Raw genomic sequence first — 25,909 nt, 5'->3', positions numbered from 1 at the left:
GCCAACGATAAAGCCAGGGTGAAATATTCACAAAATTTCTTATACACTCCTGGAAATGGAAAAAAGAACACATTGACACCGGTGTGTCAGACCCACCATACTTGCTCCGGACACTGCGAGAGGGCTGTACAAGCAATGATCACACGCACGGCACAGCGGACACACCAGGAACCGCGGTGTTGGCCGTCGAATGGCGCTAGCTGCGCAGCATTTGTGCACCGCCGCCGTCAGTGTCAGCCAGTTTGCCGTGGCATACGGAGCTCCATCGCAGTCTTTAACACTGGTAGCATGCCGCGACAGCGTGGACGTGAACCGTATGTGCAGTTGACGGACTTTGAGCGAGGGCGTATAGTGGGCATGCGGGAGGCCGGGTGGACGTACCGCCGAATTGCTCAACACGTGGGGCGTGAGGTCTCCACAGTACATCGATGTTGTCGCCAGTGGTCGGCGGAAGGTGCACGTGCCCGTCGACCTGGGACCGGACCGCAGCGACGCACGGATGCACGCCAAGACCGTAGGATCCTACGCAGTGCCGTAGGGGACCGCACCGCCACTTCCCAGCAAATTAGGGACACTGTTGCTCCTGGGGTATCGGCGAGGACCATTCGCAACCGTCTCCATGAAGCTGGGCTACGGTCCCGCACACCGTTAGGCCGTCTTCCGCTCACGCCCCAACATCGTGCAGCCCGCCTCCAGTGGTGTCGCGACAGGCGTGAATGGAGGGACGAATGGAGACGTGTCGTCTTCAGCGATGAGAGTCGCTTCTGCCTTGGTGCCAATGATGGTCGTATGCGTGTTTGGCGCCGTGCAGGTGAGCGCCACAATCACGACTGCATACGACCGAGGCACACGGGGCCAACACCCGGCATCATGGTGTGGGGAGCGATCTCCTACACTGGCCGTACACCACTGGTGATCGTCGAGGGGACACTGAATAGTGCACGGTACATCCAAACCGTCATCGAACCCATCGTTCTACCATTCCTAGACCGGCAAGGGAACTTGCTGTTCCAACAGGACAATGCACGTCCGCATGTATCCCGTGCCACCCAACGTGCTCTAGAAGGTGTAAGTCAACTACCCTGGCCACCAAGATCTCCGGATCTGTCCCCCATTGAGCATGTTTGGGACTGGATGAAGCGTCGTCTCACGCGGTCTGCACGTCCAGCACGAACGCTGGTCCAACTGAGGCGCCAGGTGGAAATGGCATGGCAAGCCGTTCCACAGGACTACATCCAGCATCTCTACGATCGCCTCCATGGGAGAATAGCAGCCTGCATTGCTGCGAAAGATGGATATACACTGTACTAGTGCCGACATTGTGCATGCTCTGTTGCCTGTGTCTATGTGCCTGTGGTTCTGTCAGTGTGATCATGTGATGTATCTGACCCCAGGAATGTGTCAATAAAGTTTCTCCTTCCTGGGACAATGAATTCACGGTGTTCTTATTTCAATTTCCAGGAGTGTATTTCAAAAACAGTGTGAGATATTGAAATGAGATTTTGGCAAATGATAATACAGAAATACGAGAGTATTTTGCCATATTGCTGTTGTTGTGGTCTTCAGTCCTGAGACTGGTTTGATGCAGCTCTCCATGCTACTCTATCCTGTGCAAGCTTCTTCATCTCCCAGTATCTACTGCAACCTACATCCTTCTGAATCTGCTTAGTGTATTCATCTCTTGGTCTCCCTCTACTATTTTTACCCTCCACACTGCCCTCCAATACTAAATTTGTGATCCCTTGATGCCTCAAAACATGTCCTACCAACCGATCCCTTCTTCTAGTCAAGTTGTGCCACAAACTTCTCTTCTCCCCAATCCTATTCAATACCTCCTCATTAGTTATGTTATCTACCCATCTAATCTTCAGCATTCTTCTGTAGCACCACATTTCGAAAGCTTCTATTCTCTTCTTGTCCAAACTAGTTATCGTCCATGTTTCACTTCCATACATGGCTACACTCCATACAAATACTTTCAGAAACGACTTCCTGACACTTAAATCTATACTCGATGTTAACAAATTCCTCTTCTTGAGAAACGCTTTCCTTGCCATTGCCAGTCTACATTTTATATCCTCTCTACTTCGACCATCATCGGTTATTTTACTCCCTAAATAGCAAAACTCCTTTACTACTTTTAGTGTCTCATTTCCTAATCTAATTCCCTCAGCATCACCCGACTTCATTTGACTAATTCCATTATCCTCGTTTTGCTTTTGTTGATGCTCATCTTATATCCTCCTTTCAAGACACTGTCCATTCCATTCAACTGCTCTTCCAAGTCCTTTGCTGTCTCTGACAGAATTACAATGTCATCGGCGAACCTCAATGTTTTTACTTCTTCTCCATGAATTTTAATACCTACTCCGAATTTTTCTTTTGTTTCCTTTACTGCTTGCTCAATATACAGATTGAATAACATCGGGGAGAGGCTACAACCCTGTCTTACTCCTTTCCCAACCACTGCTTCCCTTTCATGCCCCTCGACTCTTATAACTGCCATCTGGTTTCTGTACAAACTGTAAATAGCCTTTCGTTCCCTGTATTTTACCCCTGCCACCTTCAGAATTTGAAAGAGAGTATTCCAGTTAACATTGTCAAAAGCTTTCTCTAAGTCTACAAATGCTAGAAACGTAGGTTTGCCTTTTCTTAATCTTTCTTCTAGGATAAGTCGTAAGGTCAGTATTGCCTCACGTGTTCCAACATTTCTACGGAATCCAAACTGATCTTCCCCGAGGTCGGCTTCTACCAGTTTTTCCATTCGTCTGTAAAGAATTCGCGTTAGTATTTTGCAGCTGTGACTTATTAAACTGATAGTTCGGTAATTTTCACATCTGTCAACGCCTGCTTTCTTTGGGATTGGAATTATTATATTCTTCTTGAAGTCTGAGGGTATTTCGCCTGTCTCATACATCGTGCTCACCAGATGGTAGAGTTTTGTCATGACTGGCTCTCCCGAGGCCATCAGTAGTTCTAATGGAATGTTGTCTACTCCCGGGGCCCTGTTTCGACTTAGGTCTTTCAGTGCTCTGTCAAACTCTTCACGCAGTATCTTATCTCCCATTTCGTCTTCATCTACATCCTCTTCCATTTCCATAATATTGTCCTCAAGTACCTCACCCTTGTATAAACCCTCTATATACTCCTTCCACCTTTCTGCCTTCCCTTCTTTGCTTAGAACTGGGTTGCCATCTGAGCTCTTGATATTCATACAAGTGGTTCTCTTCTCTCCAAAGGTCTCTTTAATTTTCCTGTAGGCAGTATCTATCTTACCCCTAGTGAGACAAGCCTCTACATCCTTACATTTGTCCTCTAGCCATCCCTGCTTAGCCATTTTGCACTTCCTGTCGATATCATTTTTGAGACGTCTGTATTCCTTTTTGCCTGCTTCATTTACTGCATTTTTGTATTTTCTCCTTTCATCAATTAAATTCAATATTTCTTCTGTTACCCAAGGATTTCTATTAGCCCTCGTCTTTTTACCTACTTGATCCTCTGCTGTCTTCACTACTTCATCCCTCAGAGCTATCCATTCTTCTTCTACTGTATTTCTTTCCCCCATTCCTGTCAATTGTTCCCTTATGCTCTCCCTGAAACTCTCTACAACCTCTGGTTCTTTCAGTTTATCCAGGTCCCATCTCCTTAAATTTCCACCTTTTTGCAGTTTCTTCAGTTTCAATCTGCAGTTCATAACCAATAGATTGTGGTCAGAATCCACATCTGCCCCAGGAAATGTCTTACAATTTAAAACCTGGTTCCCAAATCTCTGTCTTACCATTATATAATATATCTGATACCTACTAGTATCTCCAGGATTGTTCCAGGTATACAATCTTCTTTTATGATTCTTGAACCAAGTGTTGGCTATGATTAAGTTATGCTCTGTGCAAAATTCTACAAGGCGGCTTCCTCTTTCATTCCTTCCCCCCAATCCATATTCACCTACTATGTTTCCTTCTCTCCCTTTTCCTACTGACGAATTCCAGTCACCCATGACTATTAAATTTTCGTCTCCTTTCACTACCTGAATAATTTCTTTTATCTCGTCATACATTTCATCTATTTCTTCATCATCTGCAGAGGTAGTTGGCATATAAACTTGTACTACTGTAGTAGGCATGGGCTTTGTGTCTATCTTGGCCACAATAATGCGTTCACTATGCTGTTTGTAGTAGCTAACCCGCACTCCTATTTTTTTATTCATTATTAAACCTACTCCTGCATTACCCCTATTTGATTTTGTATTTATAACCCTGTAATCACCCGACCAAAAGTCTTGTTCCTCCTGCCACCGAACTTCACTAATTCCCACTATATCTAACTTTAACCTATCCATTTCCCTTTTTAAATTTTCTAACCTACCTGCCCGATTAAGGGATCTGACATTCCACGCTCCGATCCGTAGAACGCCAGTTTTCTTTCTCCTGATAACGACGTCCTCCTGAGTAGTCCCCGCCCGGAGATCCGAATGGGGGACTATTTTACCTCCGGAATATTTTACCCAAGAGGACGCCATCATCATTTAATCATACAGTAGAGCTGCATGTCCTCGGGAAAAATTACGGCTGTAGTTTCCCCTTGCTTTCAACCGTTCGCAGTACCAGCACAGCAAGGCCGTTTTGGTTAATGTTACAAGGCCAGATCAGTCAATCATCCAGACTGTTGCCCCTGCAACTACTGAAAAGGCTGCTGCCCCTCTTCAGGAACCACATGTTTGTCTGGCCTCTCAACAGATACCCCTCCGTTGTGGTTGCACCTACGGTACGGCCATCTGTATCGCAGAGGCACGCAAGCCTCCCCACCAGCGGCAAGGTCCATGGTTCATGGGGGGAGGCCATATTGCTATTATGCAAAATTTGATTATCTACCGTGTTATTCTTCTAGCTACAGATTTTTTTCTGGAAGAATGTAATTTTTTAAGGGCCATCTATATTTGGTTAAACGAGAAATGATAATTTTGGACAACCTAAGTGAAAACATTAAGCGTTTAGTTTGTACCGAGGATGTGCTTGTTCATAAGCCACTGCCCTTACTTTTCTTCAGTTGCTCAATTATTTAACGTAATAAACCGCTGTTTCAGAATTCTCTCGCAATTGCATCTGCACAAGATGTTAGCGAGATGCCGCTCTGTAAATCCGCTATGTCTTGCCAAAATAAGCAAATTTTAACATGGCATCATCGGAAATTTTGTAGGTTTTACTCAAAATTCGCCTTTCATGATGCTTTTCTGAAAGTTGCAAATGTTAACAAGTTGGGCGAAAATAAATCGCTGCATTTTCAGCGGAATACGTTTTACATACTAACCAAAGCAGAGATGACAGTAGATCTTTTTGAGTGATCGTCATTGAAGTGTGGGCAAGGAGGGGCGTAGCTTCCGGTTTAGAATTATATCTCCCCTCCAGCACTCGGCATTGCCCCTACAGCACCGGCCAGTAAACACCACCACCACCACTCTCCCCACCCACGCCCTACCGACTGTGCGGTTTCCATGCATGTTATTTTGCGTGGACCCTAACTCATGATTTAACACGCTATGTTGGTGTTGTCCTCTTTGAAGGATTTTTTTTTTATAATTCGACAGAAAAAACGCGGCGTGATTATTTGGCAACCATAAAAGTCAAAAACTACACTCCTGGAAATGGAAAAAAGAACACATTGACACCGGTGTGTCAGACCCACCATACTTGCTCCGGACACTGCGAGAGGGCTGTACAAGCAATGATCACACGCACGGCACAGCGGACACACCAGGAACCGCGGTGGTGGCCGTCGAATGGCGCTAGCTGCGCAGCATTTGTGCACCGCCGCCGTCAGTGTCAGCCAGTTTGCCGTGGCATACGGAGCTCCATCGCAGTCTTTAACACTGGTAGCATGCCGCGACAGCGTGGACGTGAACCGTATGTGCAGTTGACGGACTTTGAGCGAGGGCGTATAGTGGGCATGCGGGAGGCCGGGTGGACGTACCGCCAAATTGCGCAACACGTGGGGCGTGAGGTCTCCACAGTACATCGATGTTGTCGCCAGTGGTCGGCGGAAGGTGCACGTGCCCGTCGACCTGGGACCGGACCGCAGCGACGCACGGATGCACGCCAAGACCGTAGGATCCTACGCAGTGCCGTAGGGGACCGCACCGCCACTTCCCAGCAAATTAGGGACACTGTTGCTCCTGGGGTATCGGCGAGGACCATTCGCAACCGTCTCCATGAAGCTGGGCTACGGTCCCGCACACCGTTAGGCCGTCTTCCGCTCACACCCCAACATCGTGCAGCCCGCCTCCAGTGGTGTCGCGACAGGCGTGAATGGAGGGACGAATGGAGACGTGTCGTCTTCAGCGATGAGAGTCGCTTCTGCCTTGGTGCCAATGATGGTCGTATGCGTGTTTGGCGCCGTGCAGGTGAGCGCTACAATCAGGACTGCATACGACCGAGGCACACAGGGCCAACACCCGGCATCATGGTGTGGGGAGCGATCTCCTACACTGGCCGTACACCACTGGTGATCGTCGAGGGGACACTGAATAGTGCACGGTACATCCAAACCGTCATCGAACCCATCGTTCTACCATTCCTAGACCGGCAAGGGAACTTGCTGTTCCAACAGGACAATGCACGTCCGCATGTATCCCGTGCCACCCAACGTGCTCTAGAAGGTGTAAGTCAACTACCTGGCCAGCAAGATCTCCGGATCTGTCCCCCATTGAACATGTTTGGGACTGGATGAAGCGTCGTCTCACGCGGTCTGCACGTCCAGCACGAACGCTGGTCCAACTGAGGCGCCAGGTGGAAATGGCATGGCAAGCCGTTCCACAGGACTACATCCAGCATCTCTACGATCGTCTCCATGGGAGAATAGCAGCCTGCATTGCTGCGAAAGGTGGATATACACTGTACCAGTGCCGACATTGTGCATGCTCTGTTGCCTGTGTCTATGTGCCTGTGGTTCTGTCAGTGTGATCATGTGATGTATCTGACCCCAGGAATGTGTCAATAAAGTTTCCCCTTCCTGGGACAATGAATTCACGGTGTTCTTATTTCAATTTCCAGGAGTGTATATGTGTACTTCATAAAATTCTTCACATTGCCCACTGTATGCACTGCCTGTCATAGAAAGTGAAGCACCCGGAAATTGAGGAGGAAACGAAATAATATTTCATGGGTTAAGTGGGTATATAAAGTTACTGCAGTGATTATAAATTCGAGACTAATTCGTATCGAACTTGGTACTATGATCCGACCTACCAGTACGATGTTGCACTCCCTCTGGCTCGAAGGCTCGCACTGATTAGGTTGGGAAAAGTATCATAAAGCCATTACATCCTCTCCCGAGGCAAGATGACAGCTGTTGCAACTGGTTCTTGACTTCCTGCATACTGGCACTGTAACGTTGAGCTGACGTCCGAGCTGGTCGCACACGTGTTCTAATGGCAATACACCTGGGGACCTCACTGGCGACACGGAGACTGATCATAGAGACACGTGCCATTTTTGGACGTGCATTGACCTGCTGAAAAACTGCACTGCGTGAATGTGGCATGAAAGGTAACATCGAGGACGCAGGATGTCCGTGACGTAAATTAGTGCCATCGGAGGTTTTTCAATCGCTATAAGTCCTTCCCTGAAGTCATCCGCTATGGCTTTCCACACCACGGCACCAGAAGTAACACCGTTGTCTTTCTCACGGAACATTTCAAAAGAATGAGACATCTTTCTTGTCGTCGACATAATCGCCGACGATCGTGATCCGTAGTAGCACAGAACCGCCATTCGTCGCTCAACACAGTGCGACGCCATTTTTATCAGCAGTCCATGTTTCCCATTCACGACTCCACTTTAACTCTACATCTACATGGATACCCTGCAAATCACATTCAAGTGCCTGGCAGAGGGTTCATCGAACCACCTTCACAATTCTCTATTATTCCAATCTCGTACAGCGCACGGAAAGAATGAACACCTATATCTTTCCGTACGAGCTCTCTCTCATTTTATCAAAAAAAAAAAAATGGTTCAAATGGCTCTGAGCACTAGGGGACTTAACTTCTGTGGTCATCGGTCCCCTAGAACCTAGAACTACTTAAACCTAACCAACCTAAGGACATCACACACATCCATGCCCGAGGCAGGATGCGAACCTGCGAGCGTAGCGGTCGCGCGGTTCCAGACTGAAGCGCCTAGAACCGCTCGGCCACCCCTGCCGGCTCTTATTTTATCGTGGTGATCGTTCCTCCCTATGTAGGTCGGTGTAAACAAAATATTTTCGCATTTGGATGAGAAAGTTGGTGACTGGAATTTCGTGAGAAGACTCTGTCGCAACGAAAAACGCCTTTCTTTTAATGATGTCCAGCCTAAATCCTGTATCATTTCTGTGACACTCTCTCCCATATTTCGCGATAATACAAAACATGCTGCATTTCTTTGAACTTTTTGATGTAATCCGTCAGTCCTACCTGGTAAGGATCCCACACCGCGCAGCAGTATTCTAAAAGAGGACGGACAAGCGTATTGTAGGCACTCTCCTTAGTAGGTCTGTTACATTTTCTAAGTGTCCTGCCAATAAAACGCAGTCTTTGGTTAGCCTTCCCCAGAACATTTTCTTCGAGTTCCTTTCAATTTAAGTTGTTCGTAATTGAAATACCTAGGTATTTAATGCTTTTAGATTAGACTGATTTATCGTGTAACCGAAGTTTAACGAGTTCCTTTTAGCACTCATGTGGATGACCTCACATTTTTCGTTATTTAGGGTCAACTGCCACTTTTCGCACCATTCAGATATCTTTTGTAAATCGTTTTGCAGTTTGATTTGATCTTCTAATTACTTTATTAGTCGCTAAACGACAGCGTCATCTGCAAACAACCAAAGACGGCTGCTCAGATTGTCTCCAAAATCGTTTATGTAGATAAGGAACAGCAAAGGGCCTATACCATTACCTTGGGGAACGCCAGAAATCACTTCGGTTTTACTCCATGACTTTCCGTCAGTTACTACGAACTGTGACCTCTCTGACAGGAAATCGCAAATCCAGTCACATAACTGAGACGATATTCCAAAGCACGCAATTTCACTACGAGCTGCTTGTGTGGTACAGTGTCAAAATCCTTCCGGAAATTCAGAAATACGCAATAGATCTGAAATCCCTCGTCAATAGCACTCAACACTTCATGTGAATAAAGAGCAAGTTGTGTTTCACAGAACAATGTTTTCTAAACCCGTGTTGGCCGTGTGTCAACGGGCCGTTTTCTTCGACGTAAGTCATAATGTTCGAATACAATATATGTTCTAAAATCCTGCTGCATATCGACGTTAACGATATAGGCCTGTAATTTAGAGGATTACTCCTACTACCTTTCTTGAATATTGGTGTGACCTGTGCAATTTTCCAGTCTTTGGGTACGGATTTTTCGTTGGGCGAATGGTTGTATATGATTGTTAAGTATAGAGCAAGAGTTAGTGCTGCGGTGCTACAGGCAGCTTACGCTTGGGACGGTGAGTCCCCGCTCTAGCTGCGTGGTATCTCCGTGTCCTTCACAGTGATCACTCAACATCTGACACTGTACTTGCCCCTTACGTACTCCATCAGGCATGTTAACAAAACTAAAGACGGTCAACACTAAAACACTCTGAAGGGTGTTGTAACTGTCACAGAGAATTTCCGCTTTAATAATTCACATATCCGTCGATATTGTGTACGTGTACGAAGTTACATTGACATTAAAGCATGTCTTCTGGATGCGCCGCTTTTTTTTGTCAGGCAGTTTATTTACTCATTCTAGATATAATTGCGGTTACCTGTGTTAACCTGTCATCCAAAGAGGCATGACACATTAGTTTCCACAGATCGCAATAGAGCCATGAGTCCCGATAACTTGTTTGATGTCGTCGACGCCTATAAGACGCAAATGGCGTCGTGTGGTATAGCCATTCACGCCGCATTCGCCTGGTTCCAAAGTTCATCTGTGGTGGTACGCACTGGATCACACTTCTGCGCCCATCGTTTCACCATATTCCACACATTTTCGACTCGCGAAAAGTCTGGTGATCTGGTGAGCCAGGGCAGAGGGCTGCCATCCTGTGGCAGCAAGAAGGCACGTGTTCGTGCAGCAACATGTGATCGGGCATTGTCTTGCTGAAAAGAGGTACCTTGGGTGTTGTGCAGAAAGAAATGGCTGTGGATCGCTGGGTGTCATTCACGTACATCAGACGGCTCATTGTGCCCTGTACACGCACCAACTGTGATTTGTCGTTGTACCCAATAGCACCCCACACCATGAGGCTTTGAGTTGCCATTGTACGCCTTGTGCGAATGCAATCACATTGATGTCACTCCCACAGTCTCTGGCAAACCAAAACGCGGCAATCATTTTCAAACAGACGGAACCTGGATTCGTCCAAAAACACTATTTGATGCCAATACAGTCCCCAGTGACGTCGCTCCATACACCATTGCCGTCAAGCATCTTCCTGCGCATTCGTCAAAGGTAGGCGGATAAGTGGACGACGCGCATGTAACCCATGACGTAGTAAACGACGACGGACTCTTACCCCTGAAAGTGTATGATGTGTTCCATTGTTACAGTGTTACACCAGAGCCGAGGAGGACGCAGATCCGACCTGAAATGCGATTCGGATGAGGTGTCGATCTTTTCGGAGGGTAGTGTGGGTGGTGCGACATGACCCACCCACTTTGTCGTGCTCTACGGCGTTCCGTGAACCATTCTGCACACACCCATGGCACTGCCGAAACACTTCGTCCCACACGATCAGCAGTTTCCCGGATGGATGCATCACATTCTCTCACGCTAATAATGTTGTGACTTGGCAAGACAGCCAAGCCACTATGACCGGTAGCCAAAAGGCACGCGTTTAAGCTCACGCAGGCTTGCGTGAGGTCTGGAACAGGACAATGTAATTAATATAGCCAATAAGGTACGTTGCTGCTGGAATACTTAACTTTAATCCATAATTGGTGTACATCGGTCTGACGGTACAGGCATCACAAGATAAATAGCAAATGATACTGGCGCCTTGCTAGGTCGTAGCAAATGACGTAGCTGAAGGCTATGCTAACTATCGTCTCGGCAAATGAGAGCGTAATTTGTCAGTGAACTCTCTCTAGCATAGTCGGCTGTACAACTGGGGCGAGTGCTAGTAAGTGTCTCTAGACCTGCCGTGTGGCGGCGCTCGGTCTGCAATCACCGACAGTGGCGACACGCGGGTCCGACGTATACTACCGGACCGCGGCCGATTTAAAGGCTACCACCTAGCAAGTGTGGTGTCGGGCGGTGACACCACAAATAATATGCTTCCAAACTCACTGATTGACGGTACGGCTCGCGCGGCATCCTCCACATCTCTTCAAGTCACGCTGACCCATTACCTTCGTTTTGTAGCGACAACGAGAGACTGGTAGGTGGTGTTGCGCAGCGATATCAGTGTTGACATTGAATCCGCGGACCGACATGGCATAGATGCTAATCATTTCTGGAGAATGTACTATTGTACGAGGGTCACTCCAAAAGAAATGCGCACTATTTTTGTAAGAATACAGTTTTCATTCGGCATGTGTGTAGATACATGCTTCCCGCTTGTTTCCAAACTTAGTTCAACCTGTTCCCGTGGCGCCGTCACAGCATGTATTCAAGATGGCTGCTACACTTGACGTTCGTCAGAAGCAACGTGCTGTCATAGAATTCCTGTGCTGTGAAAACGAGACAGTGGGAAACATCCACAAGGGGTTGAAAAAAGTGTATGGAGATGCTGCTGTCGATCGCAGTACAGTTAGTCGGTGGGCAAGCCAGTTACGTGGTGAAAGCGGGCACGACAATATTGAGGATTGTCCTCGCAGCGGCAGGCCTCGTAGTGCACACACCCCAGACAATGTGCAGAGAGTTAACGAATTGGTGACTGCTGACAGACGCATCACAGTGAACGAATAGTCACGCTACGTTGCGATAGAGGAAGGAATTGTTTGCAGAATACTGAAAGTGTTGGCGTTAAAAAAGGTTTGTGCCAGGTGGGTTCCCAGGTTGTTGACAGTGGCTCACAAAGAAACAAGAAAAACTATATGCAGCGAATATTTGGAACAGTACGAGAATGGTGGGGATGAATTTCGTGGAAGAATTGTGACAGGTGATGAAACATGGCTCCATCATTTTTCACCAGAGACGAAGAGGCAACCAATGGAGTGGCATCATGCAAATTGACGCAAGAAAAAAAAATTGAAAACCACAGCTTCTGCTGGAAAAGTTATGGCTACGGTGTTTGTCGATTCCGAAGGACTCTTGCTTGTAGACATCATGCCAAGTGGAACCACCATAAATTATGATGCATATGTGATGACACTGAAGAAACTTCAAGCTCGACTGAGTCGTGTTCGACCACATCGGCAAAATCATGATGTTTTGCTCTTGCACGACGTAGAAACGATCAAAAAACTCGGATGGACAACACTGAAACACCCGCCTTACAGTCCTGACCGGGTTCCATGTGACTATCATCTCTTTGGGAAACTGGAAGATTCTCTTCGTGGAACAAGGGTTGAAGATGATCTCTTGTGCACGCTGCCAAACAGTGGCTCCAACAGGTTGGTCCAAAATTTTACCGTGCGGGTATATAGGCGCTGGTTCCAAGATGGCGTAAGGCAGTCGAGAGGGATGGAAATTATGTGGAGAAATGAAAATATTGTTCCTAAAGGATGTATCTACACACTGTAAAACTTTCAGACATGTAGAATAAACGATGGATTTAAAAAAAATAATAATGTGAATTTCTTTTGGAGTGAACCTCGTATATGTCCTGTGAATATGAACGTACTCTCTAGTAGTTCAAGGTGTTCTGTTTTTTTCTGAACATGAGTGCACTTCAGCTCGTTACAAGAGAAAAAATAAGTAAATAGATAAAAAATAAACTTCCCTTGGGATTTTGAGTAATAGCAAAGTGTGTAGAACAGTTAACTGTAGATTATAGTGGTGTAAAAAACGGGAAATCCCTAAGTAACCAAATGAAAGTGTACTACTTTTCGTGGCCACCGTGTATAAGGACGGTGCTTTGCCCGCAGGTGGACCGGCTGCAGAACGGCGTGCTGACGGGCGGCGGCGGGGGCGGCGGGGGGCGGCGGCGCGGCGGGGGCGGCCGCGACGAGGTGCTGGAGGCGGGCGCCGGCGCCGAGGAGCGCGGCCGCTACGTCATCCGCTGCCAGACGCCCGCCGTGCTCGAGGAGCTGCTCAGGGACGTCGCCTCCAAGGTCGACGTCATCTTCGACAAGGTGCCTGACACCGCTTCCCAGCTGCGCCAAAAAGCAAAAGACCAGCAGCCGGCGGCAGGAGGAAGCTGCGCTGCGTAGCCATTCGAGTGCGCCGTGTGGGGCCTCGCCACTACTTTTGGTCACTTCGTGCCCTTGCGCGCTCTGATGCGAAGTGTGGAATATGCGTAAGGACACCTCCAGGTCTCAGGGGAAAAATGCTTCTCCACGCCGCATCAGAATAAGCTTTAACGGAACGCAATAGCTAGGTGTAAACGTGTCGAGGGACATCTAGGTAAACATGCTTAAACCGATCAAGTGTAAACCAGTTATCGTAAACCGATCGATGCACAAGTTGACTTCCGATGTGTATAAAAAATTAAACAACCCACAGGTGTTGGAGAAAAATATGGAGACAGTAAAACCACTACATATTACAATGCCTAATGTGGTAATAGGATGTAGGAAAATCATTAGCATTCGAAACAGCTTCCTATCGTCTGACAATCGATAAATACTGATCGTGTATAGTTTACAAAGTAATCTTACGAGGTGAGTGAGAAATCTAATGAGAGTGGTTTTTATCTAACGAAACTTTTATATTTTTCAAACAACAACGTCCCCTTCAAAGTAATTCCGTTCGGCAGCTGTCCTCCGGCAGAGTCGTTATTACCAGGGCCTTTAACATGTCGGTTGTTGTGTTGGCAGAAGAGACAACACCGTGTTACGAGCAGAGGCCTAAATGCACGCACTTAAGCTCACGCAGGCTGGCGGGAAGAGGGAAGAACTATACTGATGTGAGGTCTGGAACAGGACAAGGTATTAGAATTCAGAAAGCGGATGTAATTAGTTTGATACTTAACTTTAATCCATTAATGATGAACGTCGCTCTTGACGGTACATGATTCACAATATATCTGTTCAGAATACATTCGTAGTAACTGAATATGGCGCCTTGCTAGGTCGTAGCAAATGACGTAGCTGAAGGCTATGCTAAACTGTCGTCTCTGCAAATGAGAGCGTATGTAGACAGTGAACCATCGCTAGCAAAGTGGCTGTACAACTGGGGCGAGTGCTAGGGAGTCTCTCTAGACTAGACCTGCCGTGTGGTGGCGCTCGGTCTGCAATCACTGATAGTGGCGACACGCGGGTCCGACGTATACTAACGGGCCGCGGCCGATTTAAAGGCTACCATCTCGCAAGTGTGGTGTCTGGCGGTGACACCACATCGGTCACATTTTGTTGAATGTTGTCCGGAGTCCAAAAATGACGTCTTTTTAAGACACCCTTCAGTTTCAGAAAAGAAGAAAGCGCAAGGACCTGGATCAAGTGGGTAGCGAGGAAGGGGCTGTGGAACAAGAGGAACGCCTGCTGAAGTCAAATATTCCGTGGTGGAAGTGGCCGTGTAACGTGGGGCGTTGTCGTGGTGCAGCATCCAGTTTTCTGCAATGTCCGGTCTCACTCGATTCACCCGTTTCCTTAGCCTTTCAAGGATATCTTTATCTGCTTGACAGAATGAGATTTTCACTCTGCAGCGGAGTGTGCACTGATATGAAACTACCTGACAGATTAAAACTGTGTGCCGGACCGAGACTCCAACTCGGGACCTTTGCCCTTCGTGGGCAAGTGCTTTACCATCTAAGCTGCCCAAGCACCACTCACGCCCCGTCATCAAAGCCTTACTTCTGCCAGTACCTCGTCTCCTACCTTCCAAACGCAGCAGAGCTTGTGTAAAGTTTGGAAGGTAGGAGACGAGACACTGTGACGACGGGGCGTGAGTCGTGCTTGGGTAGCTCAGATGGTAGAGCACTTGCCCGCGAAAGGCAAAGGTCCCGAGTTCGAGTCTCGGTCCGGCACACAGTTTTAATCTGTCATGAAGTTTCATCTGCTTGATAGTTTGTTCTGGAGGACAAGAACACCGACAAGTTCGACGTTTTCGTCGGTTTTTGAAGGTCTCCCTGAGCGAGGTTCAACTTCAACGTGACCCAGCCTTTCAAAAATGATTTATGCCAGCGAAAGACGTGTACTCTTGATAATGAATGTTCCCCATAGGCCTATTTCGACTTTTCAAAGGTCATTCTGGCGGATTGTCACACTTTCGGATTCCCCAGGTTTAACACAAAACTTGATGGCGTGACGCTTCTCTTAATTTCGTAACCCACAATAAAAATACAACTTCACTGATGGCGGTCTGAATATCCACGTGATGGGTGTACGGAGCTGAAGCTCGGACTGAGCATCTGGAAGTGGTGAACACACCAGTGTACACGAGCAGAACGACACAGCGTTGCCAGATCGCTCCCAGTGTTGTCACTCTCATCACTTTTCTCACCCTCGTATATCATTCTTGGCAAGTTCACGTAACGATGATGGAGATGGATAGTTCCAGAATGAGATTTTCACTCTGCAGCGGAGTGTGCGCTGATATGAAACTTCCTGGCAGATTAAAACTGTGTGCCCGACCGAGACTCGAACTCGGGACCTTTGCCTTTCGCGGGCAAGTGCTCTACCATCTGAGCTACCGAAGCACGATTCACGCCCGGTCCTCACAGCTTTACTTCTGCCAGTACCTCGTCTCCTACCTTCCAAACTTTGCAGAAGCTCTCCTTCGAAACTTGCAGAACTAGCACTCCTGGAAGAAAGGATATTGCGGAAACCATGGCTTAGTCACAGCCTGGGGGATGTTTCCAGAATGAGAATGTTTCTGGAAACATCCCCCAGGCTTGGCTAAGCCATGTCTCCGCAATATCCTTTCTTTCAGGAGTGCTAGTTCCGCAAGTTTCGCAGGAGAGCTTCTGTAAAGTTTGGAAGGTAGGAGACGAGATACTGGCAGAAGTAAAGCTGTGAGGACCGGGCGTGAGTCGTGCTTCGGCTGCTCAGATGGTAGAGCACTTGCCCGCGAAAGGCAAAGGTCCCGAGTTCGAGTCTCGGTCGGGCACACAGTTTTAATCTGCCAGGAAGTTTCGAGATGGATAGTGATTACGCATCCTTCTCTCCAAAGTAGACTGCAAACGCTCAATAGTATTGAGACTGGTGACTGCATTGGTCAGGGGAAATGCGACAATTCATCCTCGTGCTCACAAAACCACCAGTTTTAAGGGGCGTGCGAACGTTTTGGGACAGACCATCACCAGTGGGGAACAGACATTGTATCATGGGAAATGGAAATGAGCGTTTGACGTCATCGGCCGCGAGGCCCGTTGCGGGGCAGGTCCGGCCGCCTTGGTGCAGGTCTTATTACATACGACGCCACATTGGGCAACCTGCGCGGCGGATGGGGATGAAATGATGATGAAGACAGCACAACACCCACTCCCTGAGCGGAGAAAATCTCTGACCCAGCCGAGAATCGAACCCGGGCCCGCAGGACGGCAATCTGTCACGCTGACCACTCCGCTGTCGGGGCGGACGTATCATGGGATGGACCTCTTTAGCCAAAATGGTCAAATAACGTTTCTCAGTAATGCGACAATGCAGAGAATGCATGGTCCTCATGGAATACCACGATATCATCACCGAGCACCCGCCATTTTTCACTCTTGGGACGTGGACTCTGCCAAAAGTTGAAAACAGTATGAAACATGGTTCATTCGACTGGCAGAAGTAAAGCTGTGAGGACGGGGCGTGAGACGTGCTTGGGTAGCTCAGTTGGTAGAGCACTTTCCCGCGAAAGGCAAAGGTCCCGAGTTCGAGTCTCGGTCCGGCATACAGTTTTAATCTGCCAGGAAGTTTCATGTCAATGCACACTCCGCTGCAGAGTGAAAATCTCATTCTGGAGACATTCTTTCATTGCTGCATACTCCAGGTTTTATGTCTTCCGGACCACGTTTTCCTGTTACGAGCATTTGCATCAATGATGTAGGGTTCCGAAATTCCAGCTCTTCATGCAATTCCCTGTTTGTCGAGTTCTCTTTATGTTGTTTTGGAGCTGACGGGGTTCTCGAGTGCGACATTCAGTTCTGCAGTACCTCTTACTTTCTGTTACAATCCTCTTCAATGACTGTCCATCACAATCACTCGAGACACACTTTCATGCACGTTGAGACTTAACAGTATAAATCTACGGTATGATACGAGGCGTGTTTTTTTAAGTAAGATCCGTTTGAACATAAGTACACTAGGAAAGGTTATTTCAGAAAAGTATATTTATTTTTATATTTCACTCTATTTTCCGACATAGTTGCTAAGTTTGTTCAAACACGTATCATACCTCTCAATCAATTTTAAAGCTTTCGCCAGCTTATAAAACGATGGAAACAGGAGTGCTGGGAGATGAACATGTCGACCATTGGGTGCCATTGGTCATCTTCCCAAGTCTTGACGAAGATTAGACGTCTTTTCGGTACCAGACCCAAACAGGTGTCCCTGGCATTAATATCAATGCCGTGTTATCTACCGGCGCAAACGCGAATTCCGAGCACTAGGCTCGAACCTATGCATTGGAGAACAACCCCCCGCCCCCCACAGCCTTTCGCACCCTCAAACGGAAAGTCCTCTCGTACAGTACACGCCACAGTGAAGCCTATAACGCTCCATTTACAGAGTGGGAACTCCTCAGCACCCTTGCACATTGCCCCGACACACCTCCTGGGCCAGATCGGATCCACAGTCAGATGATTAAACGCATCTCATCTGACCACAAGCGACAACTCCCCATCCTCTTCAACTGGATCTGGTGTGATGGCGTCTTTCCATCACAATGGCGGGAGAGCACCATCATTCCGGTGGTCAGACCCGGTGAAAACTCTCTTGATGCGGTTAGCTACCAGCCCATCAGCCTCATCTTCTTCTCTCTCTCTCTCTTTTTTTTTTTTTTTTTTTTTTTTGAGCTGCTGGAACGTATGATGTGTAGGCGGTTGGTTTGGGTCCTGGAGTCATGTGGCCTACTGGCTCCATGTCAGGATGGCTTCCACCAGGGTCGCTCTAACACTGATAATCTTATGTCCCTCGAGTCTGCCATCTGAACAGCATTTTCCAGACGCCAACAATTGGCTGCCACCTTTTTTGACTTACATAAAGCATATGACACGACTTCGCGACGTCATACCCTATCGCCACTCTCGTATTGAGTGTCTGTCTTGTTAGTGGCCATTAACGGTCAGAAGCAGCTGTAGGGCCGTCGGTCTCACCTTCTCAGTATGCAGATGACTTCTGCATTTCGTACTGCTCCTCCAGTACTGCTGTTGCTGAACGGCGCCTACAGGGAGCCATTCACAAGGCGCAGTCATGGGCTCCAGCACACGGCTTCCAGTTTTCTGCCGCGAAGTCGTGTGTCATGCATTTCTGTCGGCGTCACACCGTTCATCCAGAAACAGAACTTTACCTTAATGACGATCCGCACACTGCAGTGGAGACATATCGATTCTTAGGGCTGGTTTTCGGCGCCCGATTGACTTGCCTACCTAACCTTCGTCAGCTTAAGCGAGTACTGGCAGCACCTCAATGCACTCCGCTGCCTGAGCAACGCCAACTCAGGTGCAGATCACTCTACGTTTCTGTAGCTCTAAAGAGCCCTTGTTCGATCCCGCCTTGACTATGGGAGTCTGGTTTACTGTTCGGCGACGCTATCAGCGTTGCGTTTGCTCAGCACGCTGCACCATTGTGGCTTCGACTAGCGACAGGATCTTTTATGAGTACAGTGACCAGTGTCCTGGTGGAGGCCGAAGTCCCTCCATTGAAGGAGAGGCGTGCAAAACTGTTCGCCAGTCACGTTGCACACGTTTGTAGTTCTCCTGCGCATCTGAATTACCATCTCCTTTTCCCAACCTCGGCGGTTCATCTCCCGCATCGGCGGCCCAGGTCAGGGCTTACGATTGCGGTTCGCGTCCGGTCGCTTCTGTCTAAACTGGAGTCCTTCCCCTTAACACCTCTCCTCGAGGTCCATTAACGTAACACCTCCATGGTGTACACCTAGGCCTGAGATTCTTCTGGACCTTTCGCATGGCCCTAAGGACTCAATTAACCCTGCGGCTCTCCACTATCACCTCCTCTCGATTCTCGACATGTACCAGGGCCATGAAGTGGTTTACACCGATGGATCGATGGCTGATGGTCACGTAGGCTTTGCGTATGTCCATAGAAGACATATTGAACAGCATTCCTTTCCATTTGGCTGCAGTGTTTTCACTGCAGAGCTGACGTCCATATCGCTTGCTCTTGAGCACATCTGCTCATGCTCTAGCAGCCTACAAGCGATCGACCAGTGCTACTCTCGCCATCCTTTCATTCAGGAGTCCATCTATGCCCTTGAACTGTCCTGTCGTTCAGTGGTGTTTGTGTGGACTCCAGGACACGTCGGAATCCCAGACAACGAACTTGCCCACAGCCTGGCCAAACAGGCTACGCGGAAACCGCTACTGGAGATTGGCATCTCCGAAACTGACCTGCGGTCTGTCTTACGCCGCAGTGTTTTTCGGCTTTGGGAAATGGAATGGCAAAACAAAAAAAAATGGCTCTGAGCACTATGGGACTTAACATCTGTGGTCATCAGTCCCCTAGAACTTAGAACTACTTAAACCTAACTGACCTAAGGACATCACACACATCCATGCCCGAGGCAGGATTCGAACCTGCGACCGTAGCGGTCACGCGGTTCCAGACTGAAGCTCCTAGAACCGCATGGTCACACCGGTCGACGAATGGCAAAACAGTACGCACAACAAACTGCATATCATTCAGGAGAGTACGAATGTACAGGATTCTTCCATGTGGTTCTCTCGCAGGGAATCAGTTGTCGTCTGCCGGCTCCGCATTGGCCACGCGTGGCTAACGCATTGTTACCTCCTTCGTCTCGAGGACCCACCTCTGTGTCGCTGTGGCTCACAAATGACGGTCGTCCACCTCTTGCTGGACTGCCCACATTTAGCCGCTCTGCGGCGGACTTTTAACTTTCCCAGCGCCCTACCTGCGGTGTAGGGCGACAATGCCTCAACAGCAGCTTTAGTTCTACGTTTTATTCGTGAGGGTTGGTTTTATCATTTGAACTAAGTTTTAGTGCATGTCCTTTGTCCCTCTGTACCTCCACCCTAGTACTTTTAGGGTGGAGGTTTTAATGTGTTGCAGAGTGGCTGGCTTCTTTTTATTCTCATGGTCAGCCAGCCATGGTAGTCTGCTCTCTTGTTTTGATCTCTTATACATGTTTATTGCGTCTCTCTGTGGTTTTCTTGTCCGATTTTGTTCATTTTAGTGTTTGTTGCCCTTCTGTCATTCTTGTGGTTTTCTCCTTTCTTCCAGCTGTGTATTGTATGTCTCGATTATTTTACTCCCACCCTTGTGGAATTATTTTAATCGGAACGAGGGACCTATGGCCTAACAGTTTGGTCCTCCCCCTCCCCTCTTTTAAACCAACCAATGTTTTAACGCTCGATACTTAAAGGCCGCTGACCATCTTATCGCAAACCGTACTGTAGCTAGTCTATTGGGTCCTCATAATGTACTAATTTGCGGAGGCTACTAGTTAATAATAAGCTCGATACACATAAGGCCCGAGGTGGTGCCCGACAGTGTCAGTAATGGCTCTTGATAAAAATAGTTTGACGACCACTGGTCTAAAGCGTTTGTGTGACAACAAAATCTATGAGGAATTTTCTTTCGCAATTTAACTGTACTCTGTGCAGGCGAGATTTCCACGTGCATTAGGAATCAATCATGTGTATATAACGCAAGTCGTCAAAATACGACGGCTTTCGGAAAGTAAGGTCCGATCTGGTGCGAAATGGAGAAATGGATGGTTGGTGGTTTGATTTGAGGTAGGGGACCAAACAACGAGGTCATCGGTCCCATCGGCTTAGCGAAGGATGGGGAAGGAAGACGGCCGTGCCCTATCAAAGAAACAATCCCGGCATCTGCATGTAGCGATTTAGAGAAATCACGAAAACCTCAATCAGGATGGCCGGACGCGGGTTTGAACCGTCGTCCTCCCGAACGCGATTTCCAAATGGAAACCACAGCGAAAATACGATGAAGCTCAGCACAGATGTGGTGGATAGTGTCTTAAATATGCCCGTGGATCACATCACATCGCTCTTTTCAGTTCTGAGCACACAGTGAGCCAAACACCGTCAGGTGGCTTGCGGAGTATGGATGTAGATGTAGATTAGGTGTAGATGTAGAAAGATGGCTAGCAAGTAGAGTCCCCGCTAAGTATGGGTCCCTGTCGTGAGATTGCGCCTGATTCCATGCAGTCCACATGGTGAACTTGTTATGCATGATGTTAGGAAAAACTCCGCTTACAGCTGGTAACATCGTTGTTTATTAAAACACAGCTGGTTTCGCGGCTTAAAGGTGCATCATCTGGTGGAACAACGTTAAAAGATCTTGGGAGTACCCATCACTCCTAGTCAAAATTGGTGTGCCTATGACCTTTTAGTGTTGTTGCGCTTGATGATTCGACTTTAAGCCGCAAAACCGGTTGTGTTTTAATAAACAACAATTTTACCAGCTGTAAGAGGATTTTCCAGGCGCTTTAGTCCGGAACCGCGCTGCTGCTACGGCCGCAGGTTCGAATCCTGCATCGGGCATGGATGTGTGTGACGTCCTTAGGTTAGTTAGGTTTCGGTAGTTCTAAGTCTAGGGAACTGATGACCTCAGATATTATGTCCCATAGTGCTCAGAGCCATTTGAATTTTGTAGGAAGATTTCTTCCCAACATCATGCCTTTCAGTAGCTGCGGTTGCCCGGAATATAGTTTGCACTTGTCATGCATTTCCTTCTTCACGATAATTCTCGGCAGGACACAGTAAATGGGGAACGAAGACGCTCACGCAGCGTTTTCATTGGGAAGTCTTTGTTCGTCCACCATACAGCCCGTAATTGTCTTCCTCTGAGTTTCAGCTCTGCTCTCATGAACCGCTGGCATTTTTGCTCAGACAACGAGCTGTAGACCAGCGCAGAGAACTGGCGGAAAACACAGGCGGCTGCCTTCTACGACAAGGGTAATGGAGAGCTGGTACAACGTTACGACATATGTCTGAGTAGGAGAGGCATCTATGTAGTGAAGTAGCTGGAAAGCGTAAGTAACTGCTGCAAATAAAACATTTTCGATTTTCACAGTGGTTCCCATTTCGCGACCGATCGTACCTTACTTTACGAACAGCCCCCGTATGTAATTCTCTGGACGGCACCTAATCAGTCACACTCGACACTTAACGTATTTTGTCCCCTATGTTCTAATTTATTTCAGGCTGTACCGGATATTTACACTTCCTTCGTACTGGCTGAAAAGTGTATTCTTCAGCAAGTCTTTTTAGAAACAGCTGCATAGTAGCATGTAGCTCCTATACCTGCGGCTGCGGTTCCTTGTGCTTACACCAGTGGACGTGGGAAGTGTTGAAGAATCGTCATGACTCATACCCTCTCAGCCGCCACCCACGACTCACTGAGTTTGCTCAGACACGCACACCTCACTAGATGTTCTACATGTGCTTGAGACTATGCTAATGTATTTTAATGTATTATGTATGCTGGCACGGTGACAAAAGCAGTATAAGAGTAGCATTTTTTTTCATATTACGTACGGTCTTTATGCGTGTAGTAGTTAGCCTATACCGATACCAACTATGGTTGAGCAAATCTCTCATTGTGAACAACAACATGGTGTAAGCATAACAATTTTAATGCGATTTACCTTGCTAATGCTGAAGGCGATGCATTTAATATTTGCTTAATAATGAAATAAAGTGTTTAGTTCGACATAAAAGGAAAAGCTGTGTAGGAACATGATTTCTATTAATGGGAGGTTTACTACTTTTGGCCCAAAAAAGCATGTTATTTGAGAATTTTATTCTCAGTTTTTCCTCTAGAAACTGCAATTTTTTCGATCGATGTCGAAGAGCAAACGCGGAAGTGCCGTCGGAACGAAAAAAAAATTCGATGTAGACCTCCACGCGAGGTATGTCACAGGTCAGCCGGCTCGTCTGAAATCAAAATTGAGTTGACGTTAGCGAAGTATATAAGATTCCTTAGGAGTTGAACCTCGCTTAAGTTATTTGGACCATAGGAAACAAAATGGCGCCCATTTGAAAAAATATGAGTTTTTTCATCGACTTTTCGACTTCATCGGCCAAGTAAAAATATTTATAGTTGATGGATCGGAATAAAAGTGGTACATCTCCTAGAAACTTTAGCCAGCTTCGTCGGAAAGAAAGAATCATGCCAGTCGGTTCAGAAGATTTGAAGTTACCATACCGCGCGGTAAAAAAGTCATTTCGAGAAAAACGCGTTTAAAGTTTTGACTACATATAAATGCAATATTATGTAACTTACTGCCATTCCGGGTCCATAAACTAGTCCTTCCTCATAGAGGGCGCTCCGCTCGAGATGGGCCATCCTTCGCTGCTCTAGAGCCGCTCGTACGGCCGGTGGTAAGCGGTTTTGGGCCGCTTGAATCCGGTGGTCGTCCGAATGCTTGTCGAACTGCGTCGAATAGAGACCCAGGGTGACGTCCATCGTTGTCATGGTCCTCAAAATTGCTGAATACCCTTCGTTTGAGTTGCTCACTGCCAGGAAAGACGGAATCTCCACAGTCTTCGCACCAGAATGCAAATGCTTAGGGGTCTTACTTCCAAACACACGCGTTCAAACTTTCATTTGAATTTTGTGTGTTTCCTTCCAAGCACCGGTGCGATAGCTCGTCCTCAGAAAGAAAAAAACTGGTGCGTGAAAAAGACCGATTTCAGGCCGGTGCCATTTCCGTTCCGTATTCGGAAAACCGTTTCAGGGATGGATTCTAAACACTTTTATGGATCCAAAAATACAATTTTTAAAAAAATCGATTTTTTGAACCAAAAGATAGGAAACCTCCCCTTAACAAATTTACGTCGGTTGTGGACCCATATAAAAAATCTATAACAGTTCTTTTGAGGGTTTCTACAAAAGATATTCTATAGAGAAAGTAAATGAGATGTATAAGGTTTCACGATTAAAGTTCCAGTTTCAAAACGCTGTAAAAAGAGAATCTCATCTCAGAATAATGTCAACTTTGAACATCGTATTATTGAGACAGGGAGAAACGTCACGGTTAGAGTAGGCACATCAGCGAGCGGGACACGACTGTTCCTCAGTTTGCATGCGAGACGCCCAGTGTGACTGCCTCCATAAAGGATCGCGCGCTGGTGGTAAGCTTCTTTTACAAGAACGGTGACTGTGCGCCACTAGCCCTGCAGAAATGCCGTACACTTAATGGTATGAAAAAAGGCACTGGTCTGATAAGAGTCTGGAGAAAATGATTACAAAATACGAAAAGACGAGTTCTTCTGAAGTGCAATGTGCCCGAGGGAGGGAAGTGGTTGGTCCGACGTCTGTCGAAGATGTGGCCACAGCTCTGCAGGAGGGTCGGGCGGTCGTGTGCAGACATGCAATGCACGGAGAATTGCCTGAACGTTGGACGTACCTGTGAGCACGGTGCATAAAATCCTACGAAACGACCAGTACTGCTGTCCACACACAAAGGCAGCCGTGTCCAAAAGTTGCTTCCTGCTGATCTCCCAGCAAAACAAACGTTGGCTCTGGAATTTCTTCCTCCCATGGAAGTGGATAATGAATGGCCGTGGAATATTCTCTGGAAAGGCGAAGACCATTTCCATTTCCAAGGACATGTCAATACAAACAATTGCAAAAAAAATGGTTCAAATGGCTCTTAGCACTATGGGACTTAACTGCTGAGGTCATCAGTCGCCTAGAACTTAGAAGTACTTAAACCTAACTAACCTAATGACATCACACACATCCATGCCCGAGGCAGGATTCCAACCTGCGACCGTAGCACCAGCGCGGTTCCGGACTGAACGCCTAGAACCGCTCGGCCACAACGGCCGGCAGTCACCGTTCCAACTTAGTAATTTGTCGTATTATGTTGACGGCATCGTTTATCGTAGAACCGTATTTTTTTCGAGGAGATGAATATATCGGGTCCTGTTACCTGTACCGTTTCTGGTAAACGCTAGGAGAGTCTTTGCGCACCAACGTCATTCCGACTCTTCAACGGCGTGGATGTGTGGGTAGGATCATTTTTAACTCAAGATGTCTCTCCTCCGCACATTACACAACCAGTTAAGCGGCTGCTCCACCGGCATTTCGGAAATGCTAGGATTACCAGCCTCCATTTTCCTACAACATGGCCGTCCAGATCACATGACCTTAATTCGTCTGACTTCTGGCTGTGAAATTATCTGAAAGATGTGGTGTTCACTCCTCCAATTACGAACATTGCTCGAGTTGAAGGCACACACTGCGCAACGCTTTGTGAGCGTGACCCCCGCGACATTCCAATCTGTTGTGGAACATGCTGTATCTCGATTCTAACTAGTCGTAGAAAATGGTGGACAGAATATTGAATATGTGTTGCACAAATCTGACGACAGTTAGAAACTGATGTGATTTTGCTTTTAATGCGGCTCTTGGCCCCAGGACAATTAAGTACCGATGTGCTACGACCTTACTTCGGTGGATAGGCTTTTCTAATTAACTGCGTCACAACTGTTGACTGCCGAACTTGTACAGTCATGCACATTGAACAGTACGGGTAATATAATGTGCAACTGTTGTGACTTGGCAAGACAGCCAAGCCACTATGATTGGTAGCCGAAAGGCACGCGTTTAAGCTCACGCAGGCAGGCGTGAGGTCAGGAACAGTTATAGGAGTTGAGTTTAGTAATAAAGGTACGTAGCTTC

General features: G+C 47.3%; 1 protein-coding gene across 1 annotated transcript in view; it reads left to right on the top strand.

The window, feature by feature from the left end:
* The window catches only part of LOC126188423 (uncharacterized), a 1,114,167-nt gene that overhangs the window by 732,751 nt on the left and 355,507 nt on the right, over positions 1-25,909 (top strand). Inside the window, exon 5 of the mRNA XM_049930379.1 lies at positions 13,058-13,264. Within this exon, the coding sequence (XP_049786336.1) occupies positions 13,058-13,264 (207 nt within the window). The remainder of the gene's footprint in view (positions 1-13,057; positions 13,265-25,909) is intronic.

The sequence above is a fragment of the Schistocerca cancellata genome, chromosome 1 (assembly GCF_023864275.1).
Source record: "Schistocerca cancellata isolate TAMUIC-IGC-003103 chromosome 1, iqSchCanc2.1, whole genome shotgun sequence".
Taxonomy (NCBI): domain Eukaryota; kingdom Metazoa; phylum Arthropoda; class Insecta; order Orthoptera; family Acrididae; genus Schistocerca; species Schistocerca cancellata.
This window is presented reverse-complemented; position numbering and strand designations above follow the sequence as displayed.